At 37.0% G+C, this 27,245-nt stretch overlaps 2 protein-coding genes across 3 annotated transcripts; both read left to right on the top strand.

The window, feature by feature from the left end:
- The first annotated feature begins 6,662 nt into the window (after window positions 1-6,662).
- LOC116308851 (hatching enzyme 1.2-like) lies at window positions 6,663-20,273 on the top strand. 2 transcript variants are annotated; one of them, XR_016121238.1, is made up of 13 exons: window positions 6,663-7,759; window positions 8,456-8,611; window positions 10,062-10,185; window positions 10,316-10,407; window positions 11,149-11,232; window positions 11,556-11,695; window positions 12,128-12,206; window positions 13,157-13,189; window positions 14,454-14,585; window positions 15,844-16,082; window positions 17,280-17,365; window positions 19,338-19,397; window positions 19,954-20,273. XR_016121238.1 is itself a non-coding variant. In XM_089037348.1 (12 exons), the coding sequence occupies exons 1-11, from the start codon at window positions 7,636-7,638 to the stop codon at window positions 17,358-17,360; spliced, it is 1,284 nt and encodes a 427-aa protein (XP_088893474.1). In that variant the 5' UTR covers window positions 6,663-7,635; the 3' UTR covers window positions 17,361-17,365; window positions 19,338-19,479. The 2 variants fall into 2 exon arrangements, 1 of the variants encoding a protein (XP_088893474.1); XM_089037348.1 differs by lacking the exon at window positions 19,954-20,273 and having other exon boundaries at window positions 19,338-19,479.
- A 4,491-nt stretch (window positions 20,274-24,764) lies between these two features.
- Window positions 24,765-25,384, top strand: LOC148906383 (uncharacterized). Its single transcript, XM_089038015.1, has 2 exons — window positions 24,765-24,919; window positions 24,961-25,384. The coding sequence occupies exons 1-2, from the start codon at window positions 24,765-24,767 to the stop codon at window positions 25,382-25,384; spliced, it is 579 nt and encodes a 192-aa protein (XP_088894141.1).
- The last annotated feature ends 1,861 nt before the right edge of the window (window positions 25,385-27,245 follow it).

The following is a 27,245-nucleotide window of genomic DNA, read 5'->3' as shown; positions in this document are numbered from 1 at the left end:
GGTCGAACGTCATATCTTTTTCTTCGTCGTGCCGCTTGTAGCGAAGGAGTTTCTTAGCAATGTTCTCCTTAGCTACGTCCTTTGGCGTCTTACCGTAACGCAGTTGCGGCCCCCAGGCTCTTTTTAACTGTTTGGCATATTCTACGCGGCTTACGGCGGTGTAGATAAGGTTGCTCCAACACAGCCGCTGGTCTATGATCCATAAGGTTTCTTTTATGGTAAGCCCTTGCGCGCTGTGGACTGTCATGCAATAGCCCAAGCGCCAGTCTGGATGGGAGGTTATTCTTTCCACCTTTTCTATGGATACCCAGGCTTTATCGTGCGTTACTGCGTTCTGCAGTTGGATGTCGGTACCAGGTGTCCAGACGTCTCTCTTTTGCATGCGGGTGTCGTGGGGTTTGTAGCTAACAGGTGCGGGATGCGTAGGGAAGCGCTCTCGGTGTATATTTAGCAAATCCTTTTGTATGCGAGACTGTGCTGCGCGTTTGCTGCTCAGCACCAGATCCTTTGGATGCCATGTGTAAAGGAAGTCCTCGTATTTCTTCGCTCGTACGCGTTTGCGCAGTGTCTTGCATTGCTCGGCATTACTAAGGCCCCTTAATTCCGCTTTCAGGTTTCTTACTTGATCCTTACTGCGGTAATCTGTGTTAATTTCCTCCGCATGGTCTACGAAATCTTTCAGCCATTCGTGGGGCATCTCTCCGGCTATTGGAGGAGGCTGGCGGGGATCTCCGGCGAATATTACTTGGCACTTTCCGCGGAGGAAGTCTACGAACTCCTGCAGGATTTCCAAAGGCACGGTGCAAATCTCATCCCAAAGTATCACCGGAGGTATGTCGTGGATAGCTTCAGGTACCCACTTTTGACCATTCCAACGGAAGAAGCTGTGGTAGGTTTGTGCGTCGTGGCCCATTTCGCAGAGTTCTCTTTCCAAACGGTGCGATGGCGTTAGCACCTTTATCTTAGGAAAGAGTCCTAACACGCGCGTCGTCTTACCGCTGCCTCCCTTACCGTAGAGGTAAGAGAAGCGTTGGTAGGAAATGGGGTCGGCAACTGAAGGTAGAGGCTCTTTGGTAGGCGTTACGGTGCCCTGGGTGTGCTCGCCGTGATATTCTACGCGGCCTCTCCAAGCTTTGATCTCTTCGTCTTTGACGCGCCATTGGCCACTTTCTGCAAGTTCATCGGCAGTGTAGAATTCCTTCATCTTTTCCAATACGCTAGGCTTTACGTATAAGGAATCCGTGGCTACGCGGGGGATATCTTCTTTGTCAAACCGCAGGACCATCGCTAATAGGTTAATGTGCGCATATGCGAGCATTCTGGCACGCAAATGGTAATACTGCGGTCGATGGTCCTGGTAATAACACAGCGCATTCCATTCATGTAGTTTATCGTCGACAAGGTAGTCCCATTTCTCTACAGACACCATCGTTCCTTTGTCATGCGCGCGCTTGATGAGGAAGCTTAGCTCACCTTCGTCCGTTATTAGGCGCCGCTGCATATGTTTTTCACCTTCTTTTGCGCCCTGCGTGAATTTACCTATGACCACGCGCGCTATGGGGTTATGCTCCGGTAACCACTGCGTAAAGGCGCTGTGACAAAGTATGGCTTCATGCGCTGTGTATTTTAAAAGTTTGCGCTCTTCAAAGAACTTCAATAGGGGCACCGGTATCCATTCTTTCTCCTGCAGGTGCTTCCCATACCACGCATAGATTATGGGGTGCAGACCCGCTGCTAATTTCCAGGTGGTCAACCGTACAAACCCCGTTGCCGGCGCGTCGTAGTGACCATCCAACGCAACACGAAAGAACTGCGAATCTGGATGTCCGTAACGGTCGTAATATTCCTTACAATCTCCCAGGCCTTTGAAGCTTGCGGGGTAACAATGTTTCATATCCAGCGACACGTATTCGTCTTCGTCGTATTCCATGTTCCACAGGCCACCATGACCGTGCTCTACGCAAGCTTTAGCTATGTCTTTGAACTCCTCCGGCGTGGATTTCCACCCGTTTCTTTTCTTTGCGGCTAAGAAGTCCAAACTGCGACTGCTAAGCACTTCGTCAGAGAAGTCTTCTCCTAAAGTCTCGCAGGCGCTTCGAATGCGCAGCTGTTCCACTTCAGGACGATACAAAGTACCATCTTGGGTCATAAATTGACTTCCCTCCGCGTCCATTAACCAAATGGAATTCTCGTGCATTAGTTCTGCAAGCGGTGACTCCTTGTAAACGCATGTTTCTTTCTTTTTGGGGAACCTTAACTCCCTCCACGCATGTGCGTTATGCTGGTAAATTACGATAGGCGCACCCCGGCCCCCATACTTGTGCGTCCCGGAGTAAATGAAGCCGTCGGTGATGTCTTTCACGTGTATGCGCCTTTCTAAAGCAACCTCTAACTTCTTGATGTTGTCTATCGTTCCTCCAGTCTTGTAAGTGGCGTTTTCCCATTTCCTGATGGCTTCTCTTCTCTTTAAAGTTAACTTACCACCCCTAGAGGAATCCTTGAAGAACTCTCTAACCAGCTTTCCTACGCAGTTACCAGAATGGCGCATTGGCTTAAGCTTTTTAACATCCGGCTTCTTGATCTCGTACGCGCCGTATATAACTACGGTAACCGGGTAAGCCACCTCGTAGAACAGCATGTCCACACCTACTAACGCTCCCGGTCTGGTGTCTTTATTCAGCACGAACAAGCTTTGCTTACCCGACGCCCGTATTGGATTACGCCCCTTTTCTATTATCCACTCACCGTCTAAATACTTTATAAACGTCAACTCCAGACGGTAATTACCTTCGGGCATCAAGTCAATTATCCTTTCTGCTCTTTCCTCGCTCATCGTCTCATCTGTATCTCCCTCCATAAACGTCGTGAAGGCAAAGTCCGCATCCAGGCGATCCAACACCTGAGTCCTGAGCTTGCGCACAGTTTTGTTTCGAATACTTTTGATGGTATCCATCTATATCTAAGGAATATTTTAACCCCCGTTTGCGATACCCAACACAGCAGCAGTAAGGGACTTCCCGCGAAAGCTAACAGTGTAACGCACCTACTTCACACGGGTTATTCCCGTGCCGGTAAAAAGTTTCCCATAGGCGTAAACGCGGGTAATTCCCATGAAAACGTGATAGGTTCCTGGGGACACCGCGAGTCCCCCTTACTGCTGCTTGTGAAACTGGTTAAGTTGAGCGAAAGATAAGCTTTCTTTATATGAAAAATATTTTTACCGCAATGAAAATGAGAAATTGGCTTTAGATCATCAGTTAAAAAATAGCTTTTTTATCCTAATTCTTCACTAATATATTTTTATTTCTTTCATATAAGCCTTAAAACTACTTTTCAAGAAGCTTGAAAACTTAAGCTTACTAGATTTTGAGATTCTTGACAAGAACCGACTGAGACAAAATAGAAAATAATGCAAAATGCAATGCAAAATACAAAATGACGAATTTCTTTGTCAGCAAATTGGCATTTGTAAATATTTTTGAATATATTTTAGCTCAGATTTTAGCGGAGCATCCGCGCGAGCGGAGCACCATACTTAAGAAAAAATGGTAAACCATCGAGTTGATTTGTCATGGCTTGGCTGACGTCACTTCCGTCCTAAGCCTAAAACTGTCGGCCTTGGAAAACTTTGTCGAAGAATCTTCCAAGAACAAAACCAGCCCCTGGGGGTGGTGGTGAGTTGTGCATATTAAAGTGAAAGTCTAGGTCTTCATACAATAACATCTCTCAACAACACAAATTTAAGCTCATTGTATAATCATACTTGCTCGAACAGCTTATTAAACAGTTGAATATTTATTTAATTAAATAAATTATCTGTAGAAAGATATAAAATTATTGAATAAAGTCTTCTTTGTTTTGCCGATGGGACCCCGTGATAGGAGGCGAACAAAGCTGCATTTGATACATACGATACATACGATAGTTGGTTAAAAACAACCGAATTGTTAAAGATTTACAAAGCTAAATAAAGGACGAATATTTGTTGTCGTAATATACTCTCCGTGTTATATTTCCTCCAGCATTAAAATAAAATTAAGCTTATCTATAGAAATATAAAAAGTTTTGAGAGAAAGTCTTTGATTTGTCAATTCGTCGAGAAAAATGCTTGTCAAAATTGCGATTGTTTGCGAAAAAACACATCTGAATTCTTAAAAATACTTGTTGATCCATCTTTGACTACATGATAGTTTAAAAAAAAATCTTTTAGGTCTATAACTTGTCCTAAAGCGATTTTTTTCTGTGCATTTGAGAGACACATTTGTGAGTAGTTTTGATTTGGCATCAAGCGGGATTCCTGTGTTGCGGACGGACGGACGGACGTACGGACGGAAGTGACGTCAGCCAAGCCATGAAAAATCAACTAGATGGTTTACCATTTTTTCTTAAGTATGGTGTTCCGCTCGCGCGGGCCTTCGGCACACGCGGGAGCTCCGCTAAAATAGGAAGAATCCCAGCACTCCTCGCTGTGAAGTCATGGATTAGACCCCAGGTCCCCGACACTTTTTGGTATCTAATTTTTTTTCCAAAAACTGAATTTCGAATATAGGATATAAGATATAGGATATAGATATAGGACTAAAATAATGTACCATAAGTAATAAGTACCATAAGTTGAAAAACGGATGGGAAATTAAGTCAGACTTTATAAAATTACGTTGTAACTATTTACTTTATTTAACACAACAATTAAAATTAAATTACAATAATTGAAGTCATTAAAATACCTCATAAATTAAGGTAAAAAATAAAAAAAAAATAAAATAAAAAATAAAAAAAAAACTTTGTAAGAAAACTAACAAACACATGAGAACTTAAATATCAAAAACCAGCAGCGATAATTGATGGAAAGTATTTCAAAACTGGGTGCAAAACGGAAAACTACGAGCCAGACGAGCGAGGGGAGACTTTACAGCAGAAGCTAGAGCTAATGATAAGATAATGTGTAGATAGTATGTTTGTCGCGACCTTTATTACATCCATTTTGAAATCACAAGCAAATCCTGCGATCTGATTGGTTCCCTGCAGCAGTGATTTCAGCATAAATTGCACGATTTTGAGCTCTAAATTGCACGATTTTGCACATCAACTGATATGAACCAATCACAAGAGAGACATGTCATTTTCTAGCCAATTATATCAAGGAATCCATCTTAGTGTTGAGCTCACCGCTTCTTGCGAAAAAAAAGAGCCACGGCTCAAATAATTTTTTCTGAAGAACGATTTTACCGTCAAAAGTCTTAAAAAAAGAATTAAAAAGCCGTAAAAAGGACTTAAAAAGACCAACTGATCACTTAAAATCGTCAAAAGCATCTTTGTAAAGTAACTGCTTAAGTAAGTTGAAGATATTACAGCGAAAAGCAGTGGGAGAAAATGCAATCGGCATCTTTTGAATGTGACTTCTTGGCGATTGATCGTGGAAAGTGGTTTCCTTTTCAATCTGTAAAGCATAACAACACGTCGAAAATACAGTCATTAAAAGAAGTTTTTCTTAAGAAGAAGATTTTTGCTGAGCTAAGTGACTTCTTAAGGACAACCGAAGGACTAAACAACCTTTGATTTTTGCTGTTTTGTCGGCACAAGTGTGATCTAAACATATTGAACAGAAATCGTAAAAATACAAGCAGTGAGCATTGGCTGTAATATGGACAACAGCCAGTTCATTACAACCCTTTTGGGCAGGATTGTCTTGTTATTTAATGTAAGTAAACGATTCTTAATACACGTAATGCCTTTTGGTCCGATATAAATTCATTTTAGTTTTGGATTGAAAGTGTTGGTTTTCAAAATGAGAATCATTGCTCGATCAGTATAAACAAGTTCTCTTGGCAGCATGTTTGAATCGACTGCTTTTAGATTGTAAGTCATGTCGGTTTAACTGAAAAAACGTCTTTTTCAAAAAAGATTTCAAAATGGATATAATAAAGTGGTAATTGAACTTCGTGTCGTACAATTTTGGTCTGAAATCAAACTTGCAATTACAAATCGCACTCCCGCTACGCGGTCGTGCGATTTTGTAATCGCGCGTTTGATTTCAGACCAAATTGCACTCCGCTCAGTTCAATTACCATTATAAATACAATTTCAAGGGAGATGTAAAAAATTCTCGTAAAGGGCAATATGGAGTAGGAATACTAAATACACTGTAAGTGCATTATTACAGGTAATTGGCAATCATTCTAGTAGTCACTTTTCATGTGTGGTGTTGTGTACACTAATATTGTTCATGCGGTCTCGCCGAGTTCGATTCCTAGACTCTATAACATGTCAGTAGAGTTTGTTGGATCTCTCCCTTGACACGAGAGTTTTTCTCTTGGTTGTTCCGTTTTCCTCCCTCCACAAACCATGCAGGGTAAGGGATCGGTGCCCTCTCTTTTGAGCAGCTCCGAGGTGGTGTTTAGTTTCAATATAACTGATGCATTTTTATGTTTAATTTTAATTAATTTAAATTATCGACGATAATGTGCAAGAAACATATATTTCTCTGGCTACTTAAAAGTTAAAAATCCTTGATTAAAAAAAAAGCAAAAAAAAAAAAAAAAAAAAAAAAGAAAAAGAAACAAAAAACAAAAAAAACAAAAAAAACAAAGAAAACAAAAAAAACCACAAACAAACAAAAAACCAAAACAAAATAAAACAAAAAAACAAAAAAAAACAAAAAAAACAAAAAAAACAAAAAAACAAAAAAAAAACAACAAAACAAAACTAAACTAAACAAAACAAACTAAAGCCGTTGCTTTAAAAAAAATGCGCGTTTATTTTATTTTATTTCTCTATTTATATTTTTCTCTATAAAAAATTAAGTACTCAAGAAACGTTGATGACCAGACAACCTGGACAAATACCTGTGATTATAGTCTGGGCTATTGTTGTGAAGAGGTGTTGTACATGGCTCTATGTATATTACTGCACACATTCACTTTCAGAAAAACCCGCCTTTTTGACACAGGTTGCACAAACTTCAACTTGTGATTGATGGCATGGTTTTCATTTGGGCGAGTATGTAGAATCAAGTGGACAGATGTCCAAGTGTCTCTTTATATTAAAACATTATTTGTTTAATCAGGTTTCAGAAGTACATGTGGTTTATTGAATTTCCAAAAACTTTATTGAAAATAAAGAATACTAATGTAAAGGGGGGACCTTGTGTTTAGTAGATTTTATATATATACGTATCTGTATGTAGAAAAAGTTACTATACGGACGAGAATTTTTGCCATATTTCCTATGCTAAACTCCTTGGGGACTGATTCATTGTCAGTGCTAATTAGGAACAGGGGTTTAATGATTTTTCCTGATCTTTGAAAATTCATAATTATTCTTATTCATGATCTGTACAAATGAAATGACGTTCAGACGTCTGCCAAGGGAAAAGGGCCAAATACTGCCCTTAGCTGTGGGTTCTTATTAGGGCCTAGGGGCCTATTTATTTTTGTTGCCAAAAACTGGTTTGTTTTAAGAATGGTGCTCATTAAAAGCTAAGTAGAGGAAATACGATAAATCAATACCATTGGTCCCTATTTTGAACTATATTTTACTTTGCAACCGATATTCGGAACATGGAATTTCAAGTACATTTCCTTTTAATCAGCTTGATAACCTAAGACAAATATTAAGCGTGCACCCCCCTGGTATATGATGATAAGATTTGAATATAAAAGTCGCACATCTCGGCTCAAGGTATGTTATATTTTTGTGGACACCGTGAAGATCATCTTGTTGGCTCTTCTTGCAGCCTCTGCCAAAGCAGGATTTGAAGGTATTACTAAGTTTAATTCTTCCTATTCATCTTTTTTCCATTGATTATTTTCATGTTAAGAAGATTAAATTTTAAATTTTAAAAATAAATCAAATACTAAATTCCATTTTGATTATGTAATAGGGGCCATAGGCTTCTTATCTACTGGTTATTCTAAAGTTCTATCCTCGAAAAAAAAAGGATGATTTAATGTATGAATATAAACATGTATAAATACATACAAAAATACGGAGGCCGCGAATCTGAGCAAGCTCGAAAGTTCTGTTATTTGAACCGAACCTATTGAACCACCCTGGAGAAAGACGACGCATTAGCGTGCGCCACCCCTTCTTCATCCAAGAGTACCGACAAGCAATAGATCCTTATACAGTTGCCAGCGCTATCTTGAAATGTAGCCAAGCCTTTGTATCGTAGCGAGATGAACGGTGACCCTGCATGACGATAGAGACCTTTTTTACACCTTCGACACTAATCCATATTTCTCTATCATTGCAAGCTCAACATTTGTCTCGCTTCGATGCAAAGGCACGGCAAAGGCACGGCATCCTTTCAAGATGGCGCAGAGAACTGTGACGGGGACTATTCTACTCATATGATTTTAGGCCCGACGGGACATTTTGTTTCCAATCCACGTGGATATATTCATTTATTAAAGCGTTTTTCTTACTTCGATGATTTCATTTCTATTTACAATAGAAAATCGAGGTATAGAAGATCCCGACCTATTTGAAGGAGACATCAAACTAAGTGAAGGACAAAGAACAGAACTGGACACGAGAGGAGAAAGAGCATCCATCAATACCAGACTATGGCCTAACGCACAGATTCCCTACGATGTTGAAGCCTCTATTGGTGAGTTCACTTTTCTTTATTTATCGAGTTCACATTCTCGTACTCAGACCCTGCACTGAATTAGGGACAAGACTTTGCTTTCCCAGAATATATAGTTTTACAATAAACAAAATTCAAGAAGTTGTAACATTAGTTGTACGGTAAATTTAAACATAATTCGTAAAAGAATTTAAACGTTTTGATCAGAGTATATATTTCATAATTTTATAATTACTCAAAAAGCACGAACCAAAACTGTCAATTCAAAAAGATACTTTATTATGATATATAAGGCCCCGTCCACACGTATCCGGAAATTTTTGTATCCGCAAATTTTTTTTACGGATACGGGTTGCGTCCACACGTGTCCGGAATTTTTGTGTCCGTATCCGCAAATTTTACGAAAACGGATACGTGTGGAAGGTGAAAACGATTCGAATACGCTGCGTGTAGACGCAAACATTTTCGTATCCGCAAAAAATAATTTGCGGATACAAAAATTTCCGGAGACGCGTGGATGGGGCCTAAGACCGCTACCAGGTGATCTCGGAAAGCGCGCAATGCATGATTTTCTGACTTGAAAAAGAATCGATCCCTGACATGACAGCGCGCCTAGAGTCCTGGACGAAACATTGCCGTAAAGGACGCCATTTTGTTTTGGGCTGAATATGAATTGCATTCTATTGAAATATAGTGCGAAATATTGTTGAAAGGAAGTCATAGCTGCACATTTGAAGTCTAAAGTAATGTTTCAAGTTATGTTCAAGAAACAATTTACAAGAAAAACTTATTTTAAGTGAGTGTTTATCCGTTTTTTGTAATTCGTATAGCCAAAAAAGTTAACCTTACGAAGTTTTTTGTTTCGAAAATGATTGAAAATGTGATAATATGCTCAAATTGCTATTTAGAGGTAGCGTGTATGTAAGTATATTAATAACAATAATTTTTTTTTGATTTAAAAATGTGTTGTATTTACGTGCTATTCTTATATGTGTTATGTTCTTGATTATTACCGATCCACACATATCTTTTTTCTCTGCTTCTCTCGCGCAAAAATCTATTGGGATTGGTTCTTTTTCAGCAAGCGCGATTCGCATTCTGATTGGCTAATCGATTTCGGTCAGGTCACCTGGTAGATATTTGATTGGCATGGAAGCCAACACCCCAAACGTATGGAATTACTAGCTACTTGCCTGGGCCGATTAATCATCTAAAAGAAAAGCAGTTCAAACTTCCTTATCTTGGGTGTAATGTTTTCTTATTTCAGACCACGTACCACGTGTCATTCGCTAGAGTATCATTTCTTTGTTTAACAGTTACACGTCAGAAGACATGAATATAAATACAACTCAAGCAAACAGTCTTATTCTTAAGAGAATAATGCGTGGTTTGAAATGGGAAAATATTACGCCCAAGCGGAAGACGGGTATTGTTGATCACAGGACAGAATTCGAATTTCTTTTTTCTCCAGCCAACGAACCCTATGCTATGGCCAGGCTTAACGAAGCAATTGCTGAGTACCACCAGAAAACATGTATTCGCTTTAAGAAGAGAACAACTGAGAGAGATTATGTTTCTGTGTACAAAGGAGGCGGGTAAGATTTGGCGACTAAAATAAACGAGGAAGCATTTGTGGCACCTCTCATTACTGGCGTGTTGCAAGCTATACAATACTATAAAAGCACTAGTTAGCACTCTAGAAATTATTTTGTTTTAATTATCCAGGTGTTGGTCTTCTCTTGGAAAAACTGGAGGCAAACAGAAGATCTCTCTAGGTGGTCTATGCTGGAGCAAAGGAATAGCAATACACGAATTTGGTAAGTAATGATTTATTAGAAAGATAATATTTAACAATTATTGTTTAATTGTTATCGGTGGAATATTTATCGAGCCAAGAGTCTTCGAGAGGCGAGGTAAATATCACCATAATCATTGAGCCTGAGGAAAATAATGATCTAAGTCGTTTCGTTTTAGTATTACTCCCGATCTGGAAAACTTTGGAAAACCTAAATAATCACCGCTCCAGAAGCTTCCAGAGGTGATTATAATCACAGGATCACCGGTCGCTCGACCAATCACAGCTCGAGAAACTCTATATTCAAATTTACAATTATACTAAGATGTAATAAGCATTCTATTTTATAATTTTCATCAAAATATTGCAGGGTTTCAGTCAGCTGAGAAATGTTCTTGAATCTTATTTGCTTCAAATGGCGGTCAAACACTGAAAATTATTTGCTGCAGACGAAAACAGTTGCAGGAACGCAGCCACAAGCACAAGGATCAAACATGCTTCATTTCGTGTTTGTGCTTGGTTTCTCAGTTGTTGTATGGAGTCTGGTGCTTATGATTATGCTTGCGTCGCTAGTGAAAACCAGGCTTTTTCTTCTTCTTCTTCTGCTTCTGCTTCTGCTTCTGCTTCTGCTTCTGCTTCTGCTTCTGCTTCTGCTTCTGCTTCTGCTTCTGCTCTCTCCTTTTTCTTCGACTTCTTTTTAATCCTACTCTACATGGAGATTTTTTTAATGAATTATTTTACCATTGTTTTAACCAAACGTCAGGTCATGCTCTTGGTTTCTTCCATGAACAGTCTCGTCCAGATCGAGACAACTACGTGGAAATCAAATTTGAAAACATCCTTGATGGTAAGACCACAAAACATTTGTGAAGTAGATGTAGGAATTAGATAACATAAAAAAATTAATAAATGAATATCCATCGATGACATCCTCACAAAATAATATATTTCAGGACGTTTATCCATAACGAATGTGAAAATAATGTGATTAAATATATATTATATATTATCATATATAATAATAATGATATTATTATTAATGATGATGATGATGAGGATTTTCGCGTATTGACTATTGCCTATCGCCTTGGGCGTTGACAACTTTTATTGAAATAGGTGTATGCATAAATGTATATTACAACGTTTCAGCTATTTCTTGTATTCTGAAAGGAAAAAGATCGAACTTCAAGAAGCAGTTTTCAGGCATAGACTCAGTGGGTACTCCCTACGATTGTGATAGCGTGATGCATTATGGGTCAAGATCTTTTTCTAAGAATGGACTGCCAACAATTGTACCCAAGAAACAAGGGGTATTTACAAGATCATTATTATCATTATTAGTGATATATAACTCATTATTATAAATCTCTATCGTACCCATTGTACCCAAGAAACAAGGGGCATGTACTAGATCATTATCATTATTAGAAATATATAACTCATTATTATGAATCTCGGGCTCCCAATTGTACACAAGAAACAAGGGGTATTTAGAAGATCATTATTATTATTAGAGATATATAACTCATTATTATGAATCTCGGACACCCAATTGTACCTAAGAAAAAGGGGCATGTACAAATCTTCCAATATAAGATCATTATTATTATTAGAGATATATAACTCACTATTATGAATCTCGGACACCCAATTGTACGTAAGAAAAAAGGGGCATGTACAAATCTTCCAATATTCGGGTAAAAAATAAGAAAAATTAACGGACATTCTTTTAATCATTAAAGGTGACCATTGGACAAAGAAATGGTTTAAGTGCAATTGACGCCATCCAGCTGAACAGAATGTACAAATGTGAAGGTGGTGGTAGGTATCGATGCTTGGATTGAACTGACTTGAATTGAATTCAAACCTTTATGCAATCACGGTTACTGTGTCACCCACCCGGGACTTATAATCTGAATTTCTTGAAAGAAATAACAAAATGCTTTTAAAATAGCTATGCTGTTTTACTAGCAACAATGATGATAATTATCTAGTTTTATCTGATGATCAGTTAGGGCAGTTTAATTTCAAGATGCAAAAGATATCCATATCATACCAATTAGTTAATGCTTAGTCTTACTAAAAGGATATAACTAGCTAAAAACTAGTGTGAGCTGCGTCGATGTTTCTAATGAAACAGTAAAAATGAAAAGGTAAATTATACACCGTGAAAAGATGAAAAAACTTACTGACTTACTAAAAGGGATTATTATCGTGAAACAATTAAAAAGTGTATTAGGACTGGTAAGTGTTTAGTTGTTTAGCTAGGGCCGGATGGTACTTATGTATATTGCAAAGAGTGCTGGGGCTTCAAAGAGTTGGGTTTTTTAAAAATTGATTTTTTCTGGAGGATGAACCCTTTTTATTTTGACGAAAACTGTTTCCTTATTGACTTAACAGGACGGTCATGAATTTCTTACCGAGTGAAATAGGAAGGGCTACAACCATTTTGAGTAGTTTAATTAATTTTATTATTTAGTAAGTTAGTATAACCACACGCCTTTTGCGGAAATCAGCATTAGTTGACGGCAAGCGTGTATGAATAAAGTGTTACCAAATAAAGAAGATACATTTTTTATTAACGTAGCGTAGTTCTCAAATAACTGAGAATTAGCTCAAAACTTTGTGGACCAAACAAAGAAGCGTAGAGGTATTAACTTCTGTTGCCAAACATTTGTAATGATAATACATTCCCAGTAAACTGCAGATTTTGTGATAGAAATGAATTGATGTGGTACAACCTACAATCTTTTCTTTTTGTGATACAACAGTAGTTAAACCGACGCAACCACCAATGCCATCAGGTAAGCTTTATGTACATATTATATATATATATGAAATAGTTAATGACAAGAATAAATGATTCAAATGAAGTGTAAATTTGTTTGTATGTGGGCACTGTAGTTTTGTTGTTGACAGAGAGCATTCTTTTGTTGTGGGAAGCGATGATAGATTTAACGTTTGGCATGCAGGAGTAGCTGAGTTTAAAAGTACCATGTCTGTTGAAAATCTTGTGGAGTGGATGGTTTTTAGGGAAGCATTTATATGGATTTTAGTGTATATATAGCAATTATTCGCCGAAGGCGAAGTGAATATCGGGGAATATTTACCGAGACGCGAGTCTTCGAGCGGCGAGGTAAACCTCCATATTAACTGAGCCTGAGGTGAATAATTGTTTTAGCATATACCAACTTGTGTACAGAGTAACTTATTTTCTATACAAATAATTCAATAAAAACAAACAATCACAAACTTTTAGTTTGCGTGACAAATTCACGCAAAACTCTTAGCAAAATTTTCAGCAAAACTCATAAGCTATGCTTCGTTGCCTTTTTAGTATTGATAGGAATGGCATTTACTTTCATGTTTTCAATTTCCTCATCGGAAATTGTAACAAAACTATTGCCGGCAGATGCCATTTTGTTGCCGACTCAACATTCCGAGATTCAGAGGTGAATATCGTACAATATTCACCTCCAATTAACCAGTGAGCGCGCGCGTTCAGTAGGAAGTACACAAGTTGGTATATGCTAAATATATATATGTATATACGGCCATTTGCAAAAATTTCAAGTATACATACAGGTATATCAAAAGTATATCAGACACGGCGAGATATCTTTCTCGATATTTTTTTTTCGGAAAGCCCTAGTGATAGACAACTCGAAAAAAATATCAGGGAGGCTATCCCATAATTTTTGATTTGCTTTTGATATGCTTGTATATACATTGGAAGCGGCCATAATTTTTGCAAGTGGCTGTATGTATAGAGAGAGAGAGAAAGAGAGAGAGAGAGAGAGAGAGAGAGAGAGAGAGAGAGAGAGAGAGAGAGAGAGAGAGAGAGAGAGAGAGAGAGAGAGAGAGAGAGGTGACAAATGCCTATTATTGTAAAAATATGTTTATGCTAAAAAGAAAAAAAACAACCATATATTTGAAAAAAAAGTTTTTTCATCATGAAACTCAATTATATATAGTTTACAAACCTAAGTAAAATTTTTTGAAAAGTAGTTAAAACAATTTTTCATCTTATCCTTCACAAATGGTTATTAATGGAATTCTCCTTGATAGCATTCAAATGCGATTTTGAACGTGAATGTGGATTTACTCAACGAAAAGACGATAAATTTGATTGGACAAGACGACAGTATGGTACACCATCAATACAAACTGGACCAAGTGGAGACCACTCTACAGGAAAAGGTAAATTGTCCTTAGAGACGGACAGACAGGGCAATTTATACAAAGGTCTCGCCCAAACAATGGGTCATGAACGTAGGCGATATAGGGCGACTTAAGGCAGTATAAGGCGATCTAAATAAAGAAAATATGAAAAAAGCAAAGGCGATTTAAGGCGATCTAAATAAAGAAAATATTATAGAGTCTAAGGCGATTTAAGGCGATTTAACGCGGGGTAAGCACCCAGAGTATGCCTAGTTTCATTTCAAATTTATAAAAAAGAAACGGTGACAAATGCAGTGTTCAGTAACTTTCTCTTTAGCTTTAAACTATTTGTAGTTAATGCTAGTTCTGGACATTATTGAACAGGTTTTTTCCTCTGTCAGTCTATCTTTCTGTCGACCTTCCGGGATGTCTTTCATTCACTGAGCCCCATATGTACGCTGACGAAACTATCATGAGCACTACCTCTATTTCAGCAATTGAAATGCAGGTCAAGTTGAATGAAGATTTAATCAATGTAAATCCCTGGTTGTTGGCAAACAGACTAAATGCTACCAAAACTGAGCATATGTTTATTGGCTCAGATTTCAGGCTTTCCAATTTGGGGAAGATTATCCAAGGGTTGCAATTCAAGGGTTGCATCAACTAAATATTCTGGGTAGGACCTTAAATGGGATGACTGTTATCGAAAATCTGTGTTCCAAAGTAAGCCGCTCCATAAATGGTTTAAAACAGGCTCGTGAGTTTGTGCCCTTCACGTATAGTTTCTTAAAATGTTTTGGAAGATTCCTTAGTTCGCCTACGGTTGCCTTATAATGCCATTCGCAGCGACGGGGCAAAGAGCCTGAGAAGACCTCAAAACTCTTCTTCATCAGAAATCTCTTGCAAAACTTTTTTATTGTCATTTGTTTTGAATGAAAGTTTACTATGAACTCTAACATCATTGAAGAAACGTGATTGAAAATACCTATTTGCATGTTTGAGTTCTGATGATTTTGATGGAGACGTTTGGGAAGGCGAGAGTACCTTCCTTCTTCAGTCCAGTGTAGACTCGCAATAAGGTGTTGCGTGATCTTTTTGGTCACGCATACGAATATACTTGTTTGACGTATTCATGAAGCACATGGATTGCGTTATTGATCAGATTCTCATGCATTACTGACAGATCTACTGTTCTGAAGTACTTCCATTTTCATCATGTCTGGGCTCTTATTGTTAATACCACAAGACTGGTAATGAGGTATTGCGTGATCATTGTCAATGCAATTCTATTTACTAGGTTTTTACATGTACATCGAGACTTCTTCCCCCCAAGTGAAAGGTGATAATGCTATCATCGAGAAGACGGTCACCATCGGCAGAAACCAGTGTTTGACATTCTATTACCACATGTATGGTAACCACATTGGTACTCTTAACGTCTTTGTCGGAACTTCTAAAGTGTTCACTCAAAGCGGACCCCAAGGAAACATGTGGATCAAAGGCAGTGTTCGATTGTCACAAACAGGAACACAAACAGTTAGTACTAGCTGATTTTTACTTTTTTTAATTTAAAGGGCTCTTCTCATCTTTCAGATTATTGGGCATCAGAAAAAATCTGTTAACATTTGGTCAGCTACGATATCAAGCTCACGCCCCCTCATGTGAGCCCATACGAATTATGTCTCAAAAACACGGTTTTTGGATCTTTTCTCAAAATAATGACTATCTTGGCAAACAACAGAAGTGGATTCAGTTAGTTCAACTATCCACGGAATGTATTATATGGTTTAGATTGAATTCTATTGAAAAAAGCTCATACTATCTGTTGGCCTATACATTCGCCTCTTATGATTTCTTAGGTTTCGTAGCCTCGAAAACACGCTAACTACTAGTTCGCGAAGAACAGAAAAATTACAGGGTCATTTAGGATGTTTTGTCACGCAGTTTACTTGTGCTATATAACTTTACTTTTAAGAACAACCTTTTGCTTTGGAAAGAAAGGAAAAAGACCGAAAAGAGCAAATATTCCAAATGTATGGGCAATTTTTTCCAATGTTCAGAGGGTTTAAAGAATCCCGGTCAACCACAATGCATTGCGTGCCTATAGTATTGTCTACATCGTTCGCCTACGTCGTGCTCGAGCTCTTCCAACCTCTCTCGTGGTGGAGCAAAAGTTCTACTAATTTGATATCCGAAGGCCTAAAAGTTTTCCTTCCTTTTATTCCACGGCAAGTAGGTTGAATTTTTCAGGGATATTCTCTTTGTGACATTATGAGTTTTTGGTCGCCTACCTGATAGCCATCGCAACTTTCAAAATCTACCTTAGATTTGTTGCCAAAATTTTTAATATATCACGGAAAGCATAAAGTGGCTATGTATCATTATATAATGATGGTCGTAAAACATTTAACAAGAATAACAAGACCGATGGAACTGGATTCCCAAACGTTACCTACAAAACCGCCATTTTGCAAGACAGAGAAAATGGCGCGTTGCATAGTATTTCATTTTTTCCCGGCCCGTAGTCCATTGTGATTGACTAGGATTCTTTAGGCCATAGCAAATAATATTGTTTCAAAAAAATCAGTAATAATATTTTTATCCGAGAAAAAAACATAAAAATCCACATAAAATGAAGGATTAGCCCTTGTATGTCATGTCAGTAAGATCACGTGATGTATTGTAGTATTGTATCGTGGCGTCTAATTATTTTATTATTTTTTGTCGTTTTAGTTGTTGTTTGAAGGTATTCGAGGTAGAGATTATTCTGGTGACATCGCTATTGATGACATATCTATCAGCAGCTGTGGCTAGATCTGGTAAGTAACATCTGAGCAGCATTTGAGCAACATTTGAGTCTGACGTTGTTACATTGCACTTGTTTTCTTAAAAGCGCTACCCGCTCGTCAATAAAACTTATTAGATTGGTATGCAAATTACCCATTTCATTCACATGTTAAAATATTTACGCATGAAAGAATCAACTCCCAAGAGTGGCATCATATGGTCTGAAATTAAAGCCTGGTTTTCACTAGCGACGGAAGCAGAAGCGGAAGCGTAAGACGTCTTATGATCCTGTGAAAATCAAAAAACGGAGACGTAAGCAGAAGCAGAACATCGACGGAAGCATAAGGAGAAGGAACGGAAGGTTTCCTTTTTCTTATGCTTATGCTTCTGCTTCCGTCCTTATGTCACTAGTGAAAACCAGATTCTTATGCTTCCGTCGCTAACATACAGAAGCACAAGGTGGTAAGCCAATCAAATTCTCGTTCTCTTGAATTAATGTTTGATGCAGTTTTTAGTGAGATCGGACGTCATAACACGTGATTATGATGAAATATTTGTCGAAATTAATATTTCAGAGCTATATATTCACAAAAGTCATTGCTCATTTAGTTTTACTCTGTATCTAGTTTTATAAGGAACATTTTGAAGGTAATCGACTTATGCGATTTTGTGAAAACGTATAGTGCAGTAGACGGGGTAAACCGTTTGATGCGCACTTTTCATCGCAGTTTTCTAGTCAATCTTACTAGATCTTCCATTATTCTAAAATTCGCTGATCATTTCTCTCAAAACTACTTCAGGATACAAATTAGAACTTAAACTAATATTACACAAAATTGCAAGAATATTGAACTCATTTAAAGCGGTCGAAAGCGAACGAGAAATACAAAAAACATTGATCGTTTCCCAACGATTTGATGCTCTGGGAATTCTATTGTTTGCTAATGACCATAACACCAAATTCTTTCGCACCATGCACGGTCTGATCTCGCTTGGCCGCTTTCCGATTTACTCCCGAAGCATGGTAATACAGAGTTGTGACACGTCCCACGTTTGAATAAAAAAAAGTGTGTATTACCATGCTCTGAAATATTAATTTCGGCCGTATGAAATCCATTGTTTAGTTTTGAAGTAGATTATGCACTATATTTAAATGATCTCAAATATCTCATAATTAGCTAGATAGATTTTTTCAAAAATCCCCACAAATTGAGGCATCCAGTATATAATTATGTGGTACGAAGCATTTTAGTGTTGAACGCTCTGCAAGGCTAAAATTATTTTCTAAACGAAAACAAATATTTCATCATAATCACGTGTTATGACGTCCGATCTCACTAAAAACTGCATCAAACATTAATTCAATCTTTATGTGACTTATGTGCAAAAAAGATTTGCAATCGGATAAAACACATTTATGCACCAGCGTTCCAAAAGTGGAAGGTAGCAGTCAAGCGTGAGGGGGTCCAGCCACCTTAAATAAGCACGACAAACAACGAAGCTAGAAAGGTCTATTTCGGAAAATAAGAAGTTTGTTTTTAGTCGGCTGTCAATCAAACTGTTTAACTGTATTCCTACCATCTATAAGAAGAAATTTAGTTTTTTTTTAAGGCTTCAAAATGGTTGAATTCTTCTGGAAAACCATAGTTAATGGGAAAACGAAGCAAATATGAAATAGATACTGTATAAATAACAAAATGTTCACATAGGGAGAATTCAAGCACTTTAAAGCGCTAAGAGAAAACCCAAGATTTTTCGAGTTGCATGTGGTTTAAAGAATGCAGTTGACCAGTCTGATTAACCGCAAGACTAAAGCCATACTTTTATACTGCCAGAATATTTTGATGAGCGGATTGCGCTTCAAAGAAAATAAGCTAGTGTCAAAGAAAAGCAAAACAATAAACGTTGAGCTTTTAACTGTGACGTTACTCGTAGGGAAAACGACTTCTGGGTCCAAAACGAAAAGCAGCTCTATAAAGATTTTTCTTGTTTTTCTCCTGGTAGATTTGATGTCTATGCCAAGGTCAAGTATCTCCTTCCGTGGATAAAGGGAGAAATAGACAAGTACTAAAATGTCCTTCAAATAATTACATAATTAAGGGGAAAACGATCTTATGATTAAGTAGATGTACCAATAATAAAGAAAATTGACCAAACGTTTTGTTCTAATATTAAGAGATAACTAGCCAAAACCTAGCGTGAGCTGCGTTGGTGTTTCTAATAAAACAGTAATGATAAGAAGGTAAATTATACACCGTAAAAAGATGAAAAAAACTTACTTTTAGTAAGGATTTTTTACCTTTTCACGGTGTATAATTTACCTTGTTAACATTACTGTTCTAATATTACTGAAATGTTATGCAATAAGAATCCCGCCACTTCCTTTGTTCAATTGGTAATAGCGTCTGTCTGTTGTGCGGGAGGTCGTGATTTAAGCCTCGACCGCACCAACACTCAGTGTGTTAAAATATTACAGGAGAAGGGCTGTCTTTTTAACGAGGTTAGCTAAAGTGCGAGTCTGCGAGTCCGAGCCTCTGTGTGCGAGCCACGAGCCTATTTTGCGAGCCTTCAGTTTAAGCATACAACTTTTGTATTTTTGAATTTTTTTTTTTTTTTGTAGAAGACTACTACCTGGTTCATATTCACATGGTGGATGCACGAACCCGGGAAATAAGTTGATAAGTTGAGTATGACGCCGTTTAAGGTAATTCCCTTGAAAGAAATTTTGCCAATAACTTTGTCCTGAAACTTTGCATGAACCTTAAATATGTTATGGACATTTAAAAACTGGAATAAAACGATGGGGTCACGATTCGCTTTTTTTCGCTAGATGCTCTCAAAATATGTCAATTTATGGGTTCTATAGTGAAATGCGGTAGCAACCGGAAGCTGTAATCAAGGACCTTTATTCACACTTAAAATATAACATATTCAAAATATAACAAAACGTACTTATAACTCGAAGTTTACTAGATAATCTATGCTATTAAATTCATCAAAGTCATTGGATGACTATGATTCTTGAACTATTAGTAAAAAATGCAGGTATGTGCGCCTCTACGAACGTCCAAAAATTGCACGTCAGCTATTTCCATCAAAATATTTCAAAATTTATCCAATAAACTTTCCTTCATATTTTGATATATAATGACGAGCATCGCATTTATCAAAATTCTGAAATAAAAAATGGGGGTCACCATTCTCGTTCAATTATCTTGAAAAAACAACTCAAAATAGTCGAAAACTGACACTTTTCCGAGTGGAGACTGGGGCGAGTCAGATAAAAATTACAATTTCTCTACTCAAAAAAGAGAAAAAAATGAAGATTGGTTTTGAACATGTTTCTTATTTAGTTTCCGAAAGAAAAATGCCTACACTTTGTTAGTTCCATGCTTTTAGTTGCATGCGCAGAAAAATGCGCAGTGCAAAACAAGGAAATTACCTTAAGTTACTGCTAACTTAAAAATGATCAAGAGTTTTACGTCCTGCTTAGTGAATAAAGTTGTTGCGCATTCATATTTATCTGGTTTGAACCTCTAAAACAAATTCCACCAGTGAAATTTTTGCCGAGGAAGGCTAGGTTCATGGTTTCTCTCAGCAGGGCTTTAAGCATGAGCGACTTTATGACAAAATTTAACACTTCATTCTGTTTGTTCCGCCCCTGGGGGTAATCTTTTCTCTAAATGTCGTCTTAGGCAGTAAATAATGGATTAATGAAGTGCATAATAAAATTGCAGAGTTCCACATGTACACTGCAGTGCGATTCATCGTTAAACTTCAGACTGAAATCGCAAAAAACAAGGGTCAGTTCCACAAATAAACTAATAATATAATTTGGTCATTAAAGGATTTTGATTTTTAAGACAAAAAATCCAATATTTTTAAGCAGATTTCTAACTAAATGAGAGTTTACTTTACTCACCTTTTCAGAGGCATCCTCAATCTTGAACTCTAGACCATAATATTCATGTTTTGGGGCGAAATTTTGTATTGGCACTAAAAAAGGCTCGCGGCTCGCATATCAAAGACTCGGGCTCGCAGACTCGCAATTTAGCAACCCCCTTGGTAACACGAGCCTGAGAGCAGGATCTACTGTGAAAATGAATTGCTAAATTAATAAATACAGTGATAGAACTACCAAGATGGGTAAAAAGGCTGTCATGAAATCAAAATTATCGAAAATATCCGTCTTGACATTCAAATTCAAATTCAACCGTAGTATTCCAGTTCGAGTTTCAGCATACGCAATTATGACGTAGACATCACGTGGTTTGCTGTTTAAACTGAGATTCACTTAAACTGCAGTTTGCTTTTTAAACTGATGTAGCGAGTCGCTAAATTTCTGCTAAATCTAAATGCATCATTCAAAAACGTAAGAGGAACTAATGACTAATTTTTGCAGGGACGGATCCAGGAATTTTAGAAGAGGGGTGACTAATTCTATCACATAAAGGTTGTACCAGGAATACGAGGAATAGGGATGTGACTGTTACTAACGATATGCTAAGAAATTTGAATAAAAGGGGGTGACTAGTCACCCCTTTTACCACTTCTGGATCCCCCTGTTTTGCTCAAGGCTTCTCTCAAAAATTAAGCAGATATGGACAAACACAAGTGAAATTTATCCCTAATTTCATGAGTTAACAATGTAATTAATAACCAATAGCCCCATTCACAGTTCCCTGCGCCATCTTGAAAGTTAGCCGTGCCTTTGCATCGCACCTTTTAACAATAATTCACATGTCTCTATCGTTCCAAGCTCACCGTTCGTCTCAATTAGATGTGTGTGGGGACTATTATAAACGACACAGAATTCTAGCAGTCATAAGCTTAATTTACTTTAAGTTTGTAGGAAAGAGGGCTTGAAACGAGCAAATGAGTCAAACAATCTCCAGAAATGAAAAGAGCACCTCAACTTTAGTAAGAGGGCGTAAGGGTAAGTTCCAGCTCGAAATCTTGACTATAGAATTAATGACATTAAATATAAGATCAGCGTTTGGAATCGTTACTAGCATGTATAACCAGAAAAAATATTGTAGATATTGAAAATTATTTTAACATATATTCAACATATGAACTAGATTTTGATGGAAAAATTGGGGAAAGGGGAAGGGGAAGTAAGCATTAAGCATTCTAGGATAGCCGTGAACTTAGCGAGCCTATTCAATGCCTTTTTTCCTCCTGAATGTTGTCTTAGGCTCAGTTCAAACGTCAAACTTCCCATTGGAATTATTAGCGGAGCCCGAAGGCCCGCGCGAGCGGAGCACCATACTTAAGAAAAGATGGTAAACCATCGAGTTGATTTTTCATGGTTTGGCTGACGTCACTTCCTTCCGTACGTCAGTCCGTCCGTCCGTGTACACGACACAGGAATCCTGCTTGATATCAAAGCAAAACTACTAACAAATGCGGCTCTCAAATGCACAGAAAAAATCGCTTTAGGACAAGTTATAGACCAAAAACAATTTAAAAAATACTTTTATGTAGTCAAAGGTGGATCAAGAAGTGTTCTTTAATAATTCAGGTTTGTGTTTTTTAGCAAACAATCGTATATATATATATATATATTTTTTTTTTTGACAAGCATTTTTGTCGACGAATCGACAAATCAAAGGCTTTCTCTCAAAACTTTTTATATTTCTATAGATAAGCTTAATTTATTTTAATGCTGGAGGAAATATAACACGTAGAGCATATTACGACAACAAATATTCGTCCTTTATTTAGCTTTGTAAATCTTTAACAGTTCGGTTGTTTTTAACCAACTATCGTATGTTTTTCATTCAAAAAAAAAAAAAAACAAAAAAAAAACAAAAAAAAAAACAACAAAATGCAGCTTTGTTTGCATCCTATCGCGGGGTCCCATCGGCAAAACAAGGAAGACTTTCATTCAAGAATTTTATTTTTTTCTACAGATAATTTATTTAATTATTGAATGAAATATAAATTTTTACCAAATATTCAACTGTTTATTAAGCTGTTCGATCAAGTATGGTTATAAAAATGAGCTTAAATTTGTGTTGTTGAGAGATGTTATTGTATAAAGACCTAGACGCTTTCACTTTCAAAAGCTAGAAAATATTCAAAAACATTTACAAATGGCAATTTACTGACAAAGAAATGAGTCATTTTGTATTTTGTATTACCTTTTGCATTATTTTCTATTTTGTCTCAGTTGTTCTTGTCAAGTTTAAATGAATGTAAGCTTTGTTTTTGGAAAACTGTAAAAGACCTAATTAAGTAAACCTTTTTTTTGCTCACCTTAACCAGTTTTCATGTCTGTTTTTTGGTCTTGATTTGTCCTAGATCTCCAGATTTTCGATTTCAATGAAAGACATCCGAGTTAAATTTCACTAAAATTGATATTGTATTGGATTAGCTGTAGTTATCTTTCGTTTTTTTTTTTTAAGTAAAAGATATTCAAAGAAAAAAAAAAAAAAGAAAAAGGGCGGCATTGGAAAACTTTGTCGAAGAATCTCCAAAGAACAAAACTAGCCCCTGGGGGTGGTGATGAGTTATGTACAAATTTCCCCTTCCAAAAAACAAAACAAAAAAAACAAACAAACAAACAAACAAACAAACAAACAAACAAACAAACAAAAAAACAAAACAAAACAAAACAAAAAAACAAACAAACAAGAAAAAAACAAACAAAAAACAGTGTAGTACATTTCGATTCGATTTCACTGCATGGTTTTTAGTATGGGAGAAATTATCTTCATCTCAAATAAAAAATAATTGAAGATTTTTTCCCCCGATCTTATTTTTACCTTTCAGTTTCATTCAAATTGTTCTCCCTGCTACTTCCGTATCGGGAGCTCCGCTTTTAGGCAGTGCCTAAATATATATATTATTATTATTATTATGACAGCAGTGTTAAACTTTAGTATGCTCAATACAAGTGGCACAGTAGGGCGCTAAGCGTAACCTAAAGGCCAATCTAACCCTAAAAAGCTTCTAATTACAGTTGTTCTTTATATGATGAACTAGTGACTCTTGTCTATAATAATAGTGATGTTCCTAATCACAATAGCTATATCCTAAAACGAATTAATATTTTGTTATCAAAACTTTAAAAAAATATTATCCTAATCTCTAAAAGCACTCAACTAGAGTGGTGAGGAAAATTAAATGAATCTATTTGAATTAGAAGATCTAAATAAAAATGATAAGTTCTAAATCCTTCAATAATTTGTGATTGCTTAAAATTATATTAAGTATTATATACCTAATCTGATTTATTATATAGATATCGATGAAATACCAGGTTTTCTCTAGTTTCGAAAATTTGATATCTTTCACCAGGGGAAGATATCGCTGTTGACATAGTAACGTATTTTTTTCAACCAATCAAATTAAACTTTCAAACTTGGCGCGGGGATTCATCGAATTTTTTTTTACAGTTTTTTTCGAGCCCACTTAAATTTGAAAATGGAAGAAGTTGATGTTAATTTTGACGTGCTAGGAGAACTTCTTCCAGATCTAGATGCAGAGGAACAGGATGAAGGAAGGTTTTTTCAAGTTACTGATCATGACGTTGATAAACGCATTGAAGGAGAGCAAAACAAAAATGCTAAGCGAAAGACGTACTACGACCTAAAACTTGTTAAGAAATTCATGCAAGAAGTCAAAAAGAGGAGAGAGAAATCGAAGATATTCCTCCAAATGAGCTGAATGGTCTTTTAAGCCAATTTATAGTGGCAGCGAGAACAAAAACAGGACAAAATTACGAGCCATCCTCACTTCGCGGTATCTTATCGAGCGTTGAACGTAACTTGAGCCAGGCCAACTACGGTAAATCCATCTTCAAGGACTATGAATTTCAAAAAACTAGAGATGCATTGAAAGCTAAACAAAAGGAATTAAAAAGACAAGGTCGTGGAAACAGACCGCATGCAACATCAGCTCTTTCGGATGAAGAAATTGAAGGTTTGTACTCTAAAAAATTGCTGGGAACGAGCTCCCCTCAAGCGCTTCATAACACAGTGTGGTTCAACAACATGGTTCATTTTGACTTGAGAGGAGGAGTCGATCAAAGAGTATTATGCTAGGGAGACATAGCTTTAAAAGCTGAGGTCGGAGGGCAAGAGTATTTTGAGTATTCTGAGCGCCAAACGAAAACAAGAACGGGTGTAAATCCACGGGACCAACGATAAGTGAAGCCAAGAATGTACGCCAATCCTGCCATACTAGAACGTGACCCCGTGCACGCTTACAAGATTTACAAAGGAAAACGTCCTGAAACGATGCTAAATCCTGAATCTAGCTTCTATTTATCTATAAATGTCTTCAAAACAGAAGCCGAGTTAATGTCAAAGGACTGTAGTTGGTTTAAGGCTCAACCAATGGGGGTTAAAACAAATTAAACAGTGTAATGAGAGACATGACCGAAGCTGCCAACATCCCAACGAAAACAAACCACTGTGGGCGAAAAACATTGATCCAAAAACTTCAGAACAGCGACATACCTCCTAACCAAATAATACAGATATCCGGACATAAAAACCTTCAATCTGTAAACAATTACTGTTCTCTCAACGAAAGACAAATGAAAAATATATCACATATTTTGTCAACACCAGCCTCAAATTCAATCTTCCCGATAGCACAAGCTGAACGAAATTTGCCGTTTCAAAGCCAACCGTGTTTCTCTCAATCCTTGAGTTCAACTTCATCGACTTCAACTGCCGTAGATGTTAACAAAAACAGTCTACAAGCGATGTTTCACGCAAACTACATTGCTGGAGGTGATTTTGATATCAATGTGGTTCCGAGTACAGTAGAAGAAAGTTCTGTCAGTGTGCTCGAATCTCAACGCAAGAAACGACGGTACATTATTGAAAGTAGTGATAGCAGCCAAGAATAATTTGACTTTTGACAAAACTTTTTTCTTTTTCTTTAACTTTATTGATGATTTTTCAATAATTTACGTATATATCATGTTGATATTTTAATAGCATTATGCTAATATTTTATTACAAATGTGTGATTATAGATTACAGCTTTTGCTATTTTAATAAAGAATTTTTGAAGGTTTGGATCTATATCTTGAAATACTAAGATCTAATAAGTCTAAGCTAAATCATAACAACCTAATAAATAACTATGAATCTATATAATTGTAATGCTCAATGTTCAATGTCAAATGCCTATAGTGATAAGTCTCATAGCAGTGATTTGAAAGTACGTGCAATGTTCAGTGTAGATGAAATGACAGCTTTCTGCATCTTTATAAGTGTGTCACTTCCTCTTTTTCTTCCCAAGAGCTTGCTTATGCACTCTTCCATAAGTCGGTTGAATATCCTCCTAAAACGTCTATTATGTTGTTGTACTGTTCGATCTTCTATCCTTTAAGCTGTTGCTACATTCCCACCTAAGTGCTGTGTACTTGCGCGTCTTCTCGTCGTCTTTCTTGCTCATTTCCAGAGTTGTTACCTTCTTGTCTTTGTGATTGATAATGCGTACGTCTATTCTGTTAGCTCTTACTTCTGTGTTTTCTGCGTAGACAGGAACATCCCAAAAAGCTTGACAATCCTCATTTTCGTACAGAGGCTTGGGGACTACGGGCGATTACCAAGGTGGTACACTATTGTGACATGGTCACTTTGCATTAATCTTTAGTAATTTTGGAATGTCGATTTCAAGTAGTTTTATGGGAACTGCTCGTTTGTGGTGATCCTAAGTATTTACTATAAAGGATTTAATATATATTTTTGTTAGGGAACACATTCGAACGTCAGTTTAATTTAATCGTTCTACGGAAAGAGACACGAGCAATGCTATGTGATCTATTTCCTGAACTAATCGTTCGTTCAAACCAATATTTATCTCGCATTTAGATAGTTTCCTTTGTGGGACTACCTCGTAAACAGTTCTACTATTGCCAATGTTTAGATTACGCTTAACTATTGG

The sequence above is a fragment of the Actinia tenebrosa genome, unplaced genomic scaffold (assembly GCF_029948245.1).
Source record: "Actinia tenebrosa isolate PJP-AT-01 unplaced genomic scaffold, QUT_ActTen_1.0 PGA_scaffold5__44_contigs__length_20552954, whole genome shotgun sequence".
Lineage (NCBI taxonomy): Eukaryota > Metazoa > Cnidaria > Anthozoa > Actiniaria > Actiniidae > Actinia > Actinia tenebrosa.
Note: the sequence above shows the minus strand (reverse complement) of the source record. Positions and strands in the feature narration are given on the sequence as shown.

What these genes read in the sequence shown, in the direction of transcription:
- LOC148906383 (XM_089038015.1), top strand. Translation starts at nt 24,765, where the DNA reads ATGGAAGAAGTTGATGTTAATTTTGACGTGCTAGGAGAACTTCTTCCA. An exon ending in AAAAATGCTAAGCGAAAGAC is followed by an intron (nt 24,920 to 24,960) that starts GTACTACGACCT and finishes TCATGCAAGAAG; the next exon opens with TCAAAAAGAGGAGAGAGAAA.
- LOC116308851 (XM_089037348.1), top strand. Translation starts at nt 7,636, where the DNA reads ATGATGATAAGATTTGAATATAAAAGTCGCACATCTCGGCTCAAGGTA. An exon ending in TGCCAAAGCAGGATTTGAAG is followed by an intron (nt 7,760 to 8,455) that starts GTATTACTAAGT and finishes TATTTACAATAG; the next exon opens with AAAATCGAGGTATAGAAGAT. An exon ending in AGACCACTCTACAGGAAAAG is followed by an intron (nt 14,586 to 15,843) that starts GTAAATTGTCCT and finishes TCTATTTACTAG; the next exon opens with GTTTTTACATGTACATCGAG.